Source organism: Neodiprion lecontei, chromosome 2 (assembly GCF_021901455.1).
Source record: "Neodiprion lecontei isolate iyNeoLeco1 chromosome 2, iyNeoLeco1.1, whole genome shotgun sequence".
In the NCBI taxonomy this organism is placed as follows: Eukaryota; Metazoa; Arthropoda; class Insecta; order Hymenoptera; family Diprionidae; genus Neodiprion; species Neodiprion lecontei.
This window is the reverse complement of record NC_060261.1, coordinates 40,622,209-40,634,029: the sequence shown is the minus strand read 5'-3', so window position 1 is coordinate 40,634,029 and position 11,821 is coordinate 40,622,209. Positions and strand designations below refer to the sequence as shown.

The following is an 11,821-nucleotide window of genomic DNA, read 5'->3' as shown; positions in this document are numbered from 1 at the left end:
TTGCGGTGAAGTTTACAACGAGGAATGAATTACCGCTGGTCGTCAAACGCGTGATCAGAGGAGATTATTCTGCCCAGCGACAAAGAGCCGCGCCGAAATTATACCGCAGCACAAGATGCTTGACTTGGTTTACGTCGACTGTGAAAACGGTAATTAGCCTCTAGCCGATCACGCCGTAATTGGGTCAAAAAGTTTCGGTGCACCGACGCGAGAAGTTCCTTCCCGGGCATTTCCAGGGTATATTTTCACTCGGGGTATAATTAATTATGTTTCCTCGCCACGCAGAGAAGACCAGGCTGTTCATCTCTTTCACAACTTGTAACTTGATCGGGGTAAAAAATTAACCGACGAAAGTCAACCGCTTTGATCCTCGATTATTCAACTAATTTTAGTCTCGTCTCAGCTACGATCAGGCACGAAGCAATCGCTAAGTAGATAATCGAATCCCTTTATCGGCGGATAATCGAACAAACTACTTCTTTCTCCTCGCCAAGCGTTTTTACGTTGGGCAACAATGCGTTTCGAGATCCAAGATCCACAGGACATGGGATACACTGGTTTTCAGACGTCGGTGAAGACAACTTCTGATTCTTCAACGCTTCGTTTGACATCCTCGTCGAGGACTGTGAATGTCAGTAACTCTGATCCTGGAAAAAGTCTGTTATGATAATGAGCATCGGTCGAGCAATGATACAGGAATAAAAAATTTAGAGTTTTCGCTCAGGTTGAAAACTTTTCCTACATACGTTGTGTCTTAGACGCTCCTAAGTCTTGCTCTTCGAATATAACTCAAGGCGACACCTTTATAGTTAGATAAAAGTTAGAGACAAACGATTTTCGGAATGATCGGAAAATGCATTAAAAATATATATTATGACAGTCGATATGCGGTACTGTTTTACAGCAGACACTTTTGACACGCGTCGATCGCATGATTTCCACGTCCGGGTGAGATAAATATGCAGTTCGAATGTACAGGTAACGAATTATTCGAATATGCCGTGCGAAAATAACACGCTAGGCGTGAGTTCGGGAAAAAACATATCGCTGTAATACAATTCTAGAATTACGTGGACTTAGGGTTGTAAAATTCTTCAATCATAAAAATCGGTCGCATATTGAGATACGACGCTACTCGTGATTTCGGAATAAAAAGAGGTAAACTCACCACAATGATTGTCTGCGCTAAATTTGCAATAAATAGAGTTTTAATATTTCTACTATGGAGAAAGAATTGTATAAATGGCGAAGAGAGAATCATCCGTAGCAGAAAATCTTCAGCCTACAGCCTAGCACAAACATTGAACGATTTCACAGAAGAAAACTTGGTTAGATTTCACCAGTTGAATTTGACTCGAACAACGTTTTTCACGTAAGTTACATAACAAATAGTATCATTCGAATGTACATAAGCGATGAATTTTCGATCTGAAATCAGAAAACTAATTATAATATTAACGAGACTTTTTTACCCAATGCACAACGTACGCGGAATTGAGTGTTCATCTCTGGTTTACTATACGAATAAATATAATTACTTGACAAACAGTAGTTTCAGCAATTTGATGATATAATAGGAGTCCTACAGAATATTGTATAATTTCCACTGTACCGTGAATCTCATTCTGCCTATTCCTTGAAATTCGAAACCCCGATCTTCAGTATGACACTTTGATTCCGTATTAATTGGATACTGCCAATTATCTTGTGAAACCTTATCAAAGGGAACTTTTGGGTCTCGAAGAATCGCTTCTAAAAAATTTTCACTGCCACTCAAAAGTTTTATAAAATTAACTCTTCTCAGCGCTTCCATCACAGTACTTGTCAGGAATTTCAAATGTCAGCTGCCCTGATTCTGGAAATAGCTCGTTTGAATTATGTTCGTGGATTTTGAAGGATCTTTTACCTGTTACCTTATATATTTGATACTATGTTCAACCGATTACCAGTAACAATCGGAATTTGCGTAAAAAAATCCACTAGTAGATAACAATGATTTCTGCTCTTGTTAGATATTTTTACTTTCTGCTCATTCTTTTTAACGCTTTGAATTGTTGCTGTGAAACTCATGAAAACATTTTATAGCCAACACTCACAAGTGAAACGTGAGTGTAAGAATTCATCAGAAGTAGACACATAGGTGGTGTATAATTATCAAGGTAAAAAAAAAAAAAATTTGACAAATATTCATTTATCACTCTCGTATTCACTCAAGTGTATTTGATTAATCACACGAATGCCACTCGTACCATTGTTCCAAGACTCAATGATACGATGAAGAAATATGTGCTCGTTTGGAGTTTCGCGGGGGCCATCACGTTAGATTAGCCTCAGCCGAGCACACATGAAAGCGGAATCAGTCTGGAAGTAGGAATGTTAGTTGTTCACGGATAGTCGTCAACTGTGTAAATGAATAAGAGCAGTATTGCCGGGTGAGCAGATATTAGAACAAACCGGAAGCGCTGGTACACAACCTGAAATTTTATGAAATTCATATATTGCATAGAGTCTTCAACATGATTCGATTGGTTATAGGTGTACGTATATTAGCTATCATAGACGTAAGCATAGAATAATGTTCCACAAGTTTTCCAGGACTGTACAAATTAAGTCTGTAGAAATCAACTGGTCACTTCGAAATCATGTTTTTCAGTTGCCCTGATTCTGGTTAAGGAACAGAAATTTAAACGGAAGCTGTAGTAATAACAGCTGCACAGAAAATGAATCTTATAATAACGGTTCTGATGTTGGCGTACGCTGGTTGGTCGTCGGCCGTTGAGCTTAAAACTTTCTACGAATGGAAATATATAGATTACGTCTGGGAGAATGATACGCAAAAGCAGGAGGCGATCAAAAACGAAAAGTACAATTACACAAAAATTATTCCATTTGATTTCGCGAAGATCTCAGGTATGAAGTACAGTCATCGCGTTCCCCTGATCTATTAATTGTCGTTGCTGTTATTTTTTTCCGCTTTATAAGGAAATGTGATGAAGCCTGATTCACCTCATTTTGATTCGTCAAAATTCACTTCTCACATGAGCAAATTGGAGACGATTTTGTTCTTCTACATCGCATATTATTGATACTATTCTGCACGGTGTTATTCGATAAGGATTTATCCTACACAGGAATTATCCGATACGGCGTTATTCTACCAGAACGTGACATTTCCAATGTCCTGCAGGTCAAGTTCGTCTGACTGCCTAATTATATAATACCGTCAAATTATTTTACAATTTTGATGAATTACAGTGAAAGGCATGTCCTAAAGAACATTGGAAGTGAAATCTGCGTGCAATCATGTCCTAATTAAATAACGTCGCATCAAAAATCACTCCTGTTGAATGCCACCCATGTAAAAAACATTGGCGAGCGTCGCGATGAATAATACCTTAGTCGAATATGATTGTATGGAATCGGTACGCGTGCAAAACGGTTTGACGCGAATCGGAATGAGGCGAAAAGATACCTTTTCTTATTAAAATGACGCACTAACCGATTGATCATCTGCTAGGGGAGCGAGTTTTGGTAACAACACCAAGATTATTCAATAACCCCGCGAGTTTGTCAACGATCTCAAATCAGACTGGAGACGGGGGTCCATTGCTCGAACCTTACCCCAATTGGGATTGGCATACGTCAACGGATTGCACCGGCATTACCAGCGTTAACAGAGTTTACGTGAGTAGAAAGAATCGTCCCCAGTCCAGACTCACGGTTGTCGATTTTCGCCATGGAATTCTCAGTCTTGGTATCTACTTTGCAGTTGGACAACTGCAATAGGCTGTGGATCGTTGACTCTGGGAAAATAGGAAACGTGTCGGCATGCCCTGCCAAGATAATCGCGTTTGACGCGGAAACCGACGAAGTCCTTGAACATGTCATAATTCCGGACGAATTAACGCATAATTCTGTAAATACAAGTAACGGACGACTCGAGATACAAGCCGTGGAGACTTCTGGAGACTCATGCAACGAAACTTGGGTTCGTAAATTACAAGTCAGGCGCAATTGCTTGTAAGTAAAATCTGTAAGCGTACAAAGTTCGAACCGGCAAAATTCCATTCTCCCTTCAGCTCTACATCGGGGACCCAGAAGGATATGGTCTTGTTATTTGGAACGGTTCAACCATATGGCGGTTGGAAAACGATAATGTTTACGCTCCAGATCCAACAGCAACAGACTTCTCGGTGGCCAAGGAGAATGTGACTCTTGAACTCGGTATTTTCAACGTCGAGATAACACCTACAGGTTTCATTGAGCAAGGGTACCTTCTTTTCGCACCCTTGGCTTCAAAGAAGGGATATGCTGCCACGCTTGACGACTTTCACAACTCCAATACAGCTGGAAACACGATAACTTACTACATAACCAACTTTACATTCCCTAGTCAGGTACTTGCCCGAGTTTATTCCAAGTCTGGAGTCTTAATTGGCGCAGGCACAACCCGGTTGGTCGTTTCCTGCTGGAATTTACAATACCCCTTGGCATCAGAATATGTGGTAAGTACGTTTGCATGACACGGTTATCGGTTCATTCAAATCTGAATGGTTCGAAATCAAAGCACATCAGATCCTGAGAAAATCTATTTCCGTAACGTGCAACGTCCACTAGTATATCAGTGTGAAATTATTAATTGTTTTGAACTGATGTAGGGTACATTACTCGAAGATGACGACGCCCTACAATTCGCCAGTGCTGCCAAGATCATCAATGGATCTCAGGTGGGACTTGAGTACGAACAATACTGGGTACTCACGAATCGACTGCAAAAATTGATACTGGGCATCATGGACTTCGAAGATATCAATTTCAGGATTCTAGGTGCAAGGGTGGCTAAACTTGTTAATGGCACAGTATGTGAGCCTAAGACGCACAACGTTTCCTCTAGCATTACAGACAAACTTTACTTAGAATTTGAAACTGATACCATCGATTCTTCAGCGATTTCTCTGGAGTAACTTGTTCAAGTGATACAGCTTGTCTGGGTCTTATGCGTCATGTACCACTATTTCAAGCAAGAAGTATTCTTCAAAAATAAAATGGACCTTGTCCTCACCCGAGTAAGATGCATATTTTATTTGTTCACCTTTTACGAAACAAGGCTGCGTACAAAAACTTTACTCTGAATACCGAAACACCTTACTCAGTCTGCTATAATTGAGCGGACATATGTAAGTTATTACCATAACGTGGTACGTTTCTGTTGTCTATTTTCGACATTAGCACGGTTCATGATGATTCAAGGTAAGCTAATCACTGGATCATCAAATCGAGGGAAGTTTGGATTGAGGAGAACAACGTGCTACTGACAGCGCGTAAAATTAGGGTTAGGTAACTTACGATCAATACGTAAGATTTAGTTATTCGGAAGTACGCGTCCGTCAAAGAAAGCCCTAGTCTGTAAAATCGAGCATTCTAGTTTCGGGCAAGGGCCAACATCGTTTTACCGCACTCTTCGGAAGTAGGGCTCTTTACGCACGCTCCGTGGGCTTCGAAAATCGAACTTGCGAACCACGTATTGGAAAAAAAACTTTCATCACGAACATTTAAATTGTGGACCAAATAGAGCTTCTGAAACGAAGTTTTTACTCCCAAATAAAGGCATCCAGATATTTCGAATTTCGAGGATTAATCTCATCCGTTTGTTCAGGTGTTACTGGCTTGTGACAACCGTACATTGCAGTTGGCAAGTAGATTAAAGGTTACAAAACACGTCTGTGATTTGGTCAGACAGGACGTTGGTATCTCAACGAACAACTTTCAAAAAATATATACTGGCATTTGAGATTTTAATGAAAGCAACTTGAGAATCTTTAGTGCTTCGGTCAACGTTCTCGTCAAGGACTGCAAATATTACTCAATGTTCGAATTATGTTCAGATACTTTGGGCGATATTATACCTATTTTTACACGTATCTTAGTTAGTGTTTATGTGATATCCAAATAATTTTTAGCAGTCAATGATATGTAACGAAAATAATATGAATTTTCGTCCCAGTTCAAAACTTTTGTTGTTTGCGTTATTATCTTTAATGCTCTTGAGTGTTGCTCTGCATTTATCAAGAATGTTTCTGAGCTGCGAGAACTTTATAGTTACAAGATAAAAGTGCAGTTTGGATGTACAGGTCACGAATTATTCGAACACGTCTTGCAAAAATATCACGCTATTCGTGAGTTTAGAAAAAATAATATAACCAGATTATCTGGATCTGCTTTGACATGATTCGTTTCTACACTAAAGTCGCAACGAGTGAAATTTTAATAGTCGACAACAATCATTTACGACTGTGGCGACGGGATTATACGCATAAATAAGTGGCAAAATGAGAATTAGTTGTAGTTGAAAATCAACGGTCTGGAGAAAAACATTGAACGATTTCACAGAAGTCTTGGTTGGATTTCACCAATTGAGTTTGACTCGAACAGATTTTTCACGTAAGTTTCATAACTAGCTGTATCGTTTGAATAAACATGAGAAATGAATCTTCGACCTGATCATCAATTTCCCGTCGCGAGGCAATAATCAAAGCTGGTAAAAATGCATCTTGTAACGAAATGGATTGTAATTTTAACGAGACTTCTTTAACCCAATGTACAACTTACGCAGAAAAAATTTACCATGTTAATAAATATAATCACTCGACGCAGAGCACATTCAGTAATTTCAAAACGAAGCGATAATAAAAATCCTACAGAATATTGTATAATTATGATTGTACGATGAACCTGATTTGGCCTATTTTTTGGAATTAAGATATCCGGTCTCCAACATGACACTTTAATTCCGCATCCATTTCAGATACTGCCAATATTTTGGCCTGTACGGCTGAGATTTGGTCAAAGCGGACTTTCGGTATCGATAAATCTTTTCTTAAAAATATTCACCGTCACTCAAAGCTTCAATGAAGTTAACTCCAGAATGCTCAGTGCTCGAGTCACAGTCCTTGTCAAAGATTCCAAGTAAAATGAAAAGAATTTTTTGCTCCTGTTGATCGAATAGTATTGCTTTCTGCGCAATGTTTCCAGCGTTCTGAGTTATTGCTCTCTAGCTTATGAGAACATTTTATAGCCAAAGAGAAAGAATTAAGTAGAAGCAGATACATAGGTAGTATAATAGTCAAGATATAAAAAAAAAAAAAATCAACTGAAGTTTATTTGAATAATCACGTTGATGCAACATGTACCATTCTTACAAGACTTACCGATATGATACCCAAGAAAAATTAGCTGGTTCGAAGTTCTGCCAGGGTACAAATTAATCATAGCCGTACTAATATAAAGAGAGGGTTCTTAGGGAAACGAAGTTACCGGGAAGATGAGATGTAAGGCAAGGAACGTATATATGATTTGCGGAAAAAGGCTAGGAGGTTAGGGATCGCAAATTATTTCAGGTGAATTCTCGCCTGTGTAATGAACTATCCGGTGGAAATCATGATTGCGTCTCAAAAATCCAATCATGTATCATTACGTAAGTTTAGCCTTAGCTAAGATAAAATGGATCTGCGGGTAGACAATCCGCGTTTCTAATAATTGCCTATATTGCAAATAATTTTCAACAGAAATTGAAGAGTTATTACTGCATGGATGGCAGTTATTGTTCATCTAAGCATAACATAATCTTTTATGAGCTTGTCGGACCTGTGAAAATTAAATTGACAGAAATCGACAGACTAGTTCAAAATCATGTGTTTCAGTTGCGCTGTTCGTGGCTGTGTAACAGAAATTCAAACATAAGCTATAGCAATAACAGCCGCATACAAAATGAATCTCATACTAATGGTTCTATTGACGTTTGTTGGTTGGACTTTGACCGCTAAACTTGAAACTCTGTACCAATGGAAGTATGTCGACTACGTCTGGGAGAATGATACGCAAAAGCAGGAGGCGATCGAGAGCGGCGTGTACAACCACACGAAAATTTGTACACTTGATTTCCAGAGAATCTCAGGTATTCAATAGAATAATTGGTTCATCTGATATACTCGATCTCATTACTGTTATTTTTCTGCCACTTTATAAGTAAACGGGATAAAGACCGATTCACCTCATTACGTTTCGCCTGAAGCTACTTTACACTTGATAAAATTGCTTACGATTTTGTTTTTCTACACAGGATATTACTACTGGTACTATTCTACACGGGTATAGTATCATTCTGCACATCGTTATGCGGTAAGGATCTATTCCACACGGGTAGTGTTTGGACCGCGTAACATTCGGTACAGTGTTGTTTTTCCAGGTCATGATTGCACGTAGGTTCTATTCCTAACGTCCTGCAAAGCAAACTCATCAAAGTTCTTTCAATTTTGGACCACAGTATTTGATTCCCTCGAATACATTGTGAATCCGATGCAAAAATCGAACTCACGCCTTTTTTTGAAGCCGTCTACTATGGCACAGATAACGTCAAATTACTGTATATTTTTCATAAATAAAAGCGAAATTCATGTCCTACAAAACATTAGAAATAAAATCTGCGTGAAATCATGCCATAGTAGAATAACGCTGCATCAAATATCACCCGTTTCGAAAAGTACCCGCGGGGACAAAAGTTGTGACAACGAACCGAATAACGTCGTTTCGAATAATGATATGCCGAATAGAATCGTGTGCAAATTGTTCATGTACAAAGTCGATTCAGGTGAATAGAAATAAAGCGGAAAGATACTTTTTTTTCGCCAGAGCCAGGCGGAAAAAACTTGTCCGCCCGCTTCCGAATTGGCCTGAGACGCGCCTGCTTCATATGCATGAAATGACGCGTTTTCAAAACGAGTCATACAAAAAGTATTGTGTGCACCACGGGCGGAATGCGATATAACTCTTGTGAAGGCTGCCCTTGCTTCGTTTGTGCGGCTAACTTCACACTCCTCAAAAGCGCCTCTTTTTCAGCCTTGATACACAATATACTATTACTTATGAAGTGACGCAATAACTGATTGGCTATCTCCTAGGGAATCGAATTCTGGTAACAACCCCAAAACACTTCAATAACCCCGCGAGTTTGTCAACGATCTCGAATCAGACTGGCGACGGGGGTCCATTGCTCGCGCCCTACCCCAGTTGGGATTGGCACACGTCGACGGATTGCAGCGGTATTGTCTCTGCTGCCAGGCTTATTGTGAGTGGAAGCAAATGTCTCTAGTCCAGACTGATGCTTACCGATTATCGTCACGTCATTCTCAGTCTTGATATCCACTTTGCAGATGGACAAGTGCAATAGGCTGTGGACCGTCGATTCTGGGAAAATAGGAGACGTTGCGGTATGCCCTGCCAAGATAATCGCATTCAATCCGGAAACCGACGAGGTCCTGGAGCAGATCATCATTCCTGATGAAGTAGCGCACAGTTCTGTGAACATAAGTAAAGGACGACTTGCGATACAAGCCGTGGAGACCTCCGGAGACTCGTGCAATACTACTTGGGTTAGTAAATTACAAGGCGGTGTTACTCGGAGATCAAATCTGTAAGCGTATGGAGTTAAAACTGGTGAAATATCATTCCCCCCGCAGGTGTATATCGGGGACCCGATAGGATATGGTCTTGTTATTTGGAACGGTTCGGCCATATGGCGGCTGGAGGACGACGATGTTTACGCTCCAGATCCAGCATCAACACTCTTCTCCATAGGTGGCGAGAACATAACTCTCGAACTCGGTGCTTCCAATGTCGTGATATTGCCACCTGGCTTTCTTGAGCAAGATTACCTCTTGGTCAGACCCTTGGCTTCAAAGAAGTCATATGCCGCTTCACTCGACGACTTGCACAACTCCAATACAGCTGGAAACACGATAACATATTACAGATCTAACTTTACATTCCATAGTCAGCTACTTGCCAGAGCTGCTTCCGACTCCGGAGTCGTAGTGGGTTTATTCGGCACGCCGCCAGTCACGGCCTGCTGGAATTTACAATATCCCTGGGAATCAGAATACGTGGTGAGCACACTTGCATGACCAAGTCATCAATCCATTCTGATCTACATTGTTCAAAATCAAACCACATCAGATCCCATGACCATGATTTTCCGTATCATGCAACGACCATTAGTATATCAGTGTAACAGTATTCCCCCATTTACATTTATGCAGAGTACAATAATCGAAGAAGACGATGCCATACTATTCAGCAGTACCGCCAAGATTTTAAATGGGATTGAGAACAGCTTTGAGTACGAACAGTTCTGGCTAATGACCAATCAACTGCAAAAATTCCTTCTGGGTACCATGAACTTCGAAGAAGTCAATTTCAGGATTCTGGTTGCAACCGTGGCTGATCTTGTCAATGGCACAATCTGTGAGCCTGAGCCACACACCATTTCCACTAGCATTGAAGACAAACTCTATTTTGAACTCAAAATTGTTACTGTCAGTTCTTCAGCGATTTCTCTGTAAGAACGGCTCAACTGGGTCGTACGGTTGATGTGGGTTTCATCTCTCGCGTATCACTATTTTAAGTAACGATTAATCACTACAAACAAATTGGTCTCCGTTCTCTTCCGAGGAAGATGCAAATGTTCATTGTTTACTCTGCATGCAATGGAGCTGAGTTAAGGTTACAAAATACGTCTCTGAGTTGGTATCTCGACAAACCACTTTCAAAAATCCCTACATGTTGGGACTTGATGAAAGCGACAGTTTTCCACCACGGTGACATCGGTAAAATAAAGCGATGTGTTTCTTACGGGAAACATTGCCCGATAATATGCCTCATATTCGCAAAACGGACAGCTGGTTGATTGTATGTGCCACGCTGAGACGGCTGTGGGAACAGACGAAGCGAAGCGCTCACGCGATCGTTGCCGGAGAAAAATATTTCACCTCTAATCCTGCTCATGATCCAACGCACCCATTTCTTTCTTCGTGTTTTCTCCGAACCGAGCTTATTTATCACTGTTACGAAGACAAGTTTTCTAAGAGTATGAAGCGAATTGAGCACAGGTGGTTTCCTCAAAAGTCACCGAAAAGGATATCTGTTTTTTGCAGTAGTCAATTCAACGTTGCGCTTCGTTGATGATGATTAATATCGGTGCAGTGTTGTAAAATTAAACAATCAATAATATCAACCTGATAGAAAAAAAGTGTTTAGGTGAATTTGCGTAAATTCATCGTCTTCTGAATAAAATAAGCTGTCGCAGATTAACATCGAACGAATCCAAACTATAGATCTTTAACAACTCTGAAGCGATTTGAAACGTCATCACATGGTTACCTGAGCTTTCATTTTCAACTTGACGAGTATCTAACATTAGATTTTTGTACCTACTCTTAAAGAGATGTAGATAAAGAGACGAGCTCGCTCGTATAATAACTTGACGAATTCTTAATGTACGACCATCCGTCGCCGTAAAATTACGTATCGATTTTCGGCTAATCATTCTCCTCAAGTAGATTCAAAGTACGTTACCAGTAGCCATTTCGCTTGACTGACATTGTGAAATGGTTCAAAAAGAGATGGTTGAATGCATGGACAGACCATCTCGCACGCACCGCGAATATTTACATTACGACCCAGAGCCTTCGTGTCGCAGTTATATATCGCCTCACTTTCTCCACGCTCCTCGACTCTGGAAATGGAATTCAATGATAAGAATAAGACATCCCGTACTCAAAACGTTCTCTAGACCATTCTAAAGCCCTGCTGCTGCTGCTGCCGCTTGGCGACGAGAGAAATAATTTCCCTTGCTATTCACTTTTTCCTCAAGGCGCCGACAGGTGTTTGGCCCAACAAACGCAATTTCGCATCTAAACTTGCCGAACATTTTTTACTCCCGCTGCTTCAAGTCGGGAACATTGTCTTCTTACATTAGACCGTTCCA

At 40.4% G+C, this 11,821-nt stretch overlaps 1 protein-coding gene across 1 annotated transcript; it reads left to right on the top strand.

The window, feature by feature from the left end:
- Positions 1-1,216: 1,216 nt before the first annotated feature.
- LOC107225390 lies at positions 1,217-10,717 on the top strand. The gene is made up of 11 exons (XM_015665842.2): positions 1,217-1,372; positions 2,654-2,910; positions 3,518-3,684; positions 3,770-3,988; positions 4,080-4,505; positions 4,659-4,962; positions 7,742-7,954; positions 8,958-9,124; positions 9,210-9,428; positions 9,516-9,941; positions 10,095-10,717. The coding sequence occupies exons 2-11, from the start codon at positions 2,721-2,723 to the stop codon at positions 10,395-10,397; spliced, it is 2,634 nt and encodes an 877-aa protein (XP_015521328.2). The 5' UTR covers positions 1,217-1,372; positions 2,654-2,720; the 3' UTR covers positions 10,398-10,717.
- Positions 10,718-11,821: the final 1,104 nt, after the last annotated feature.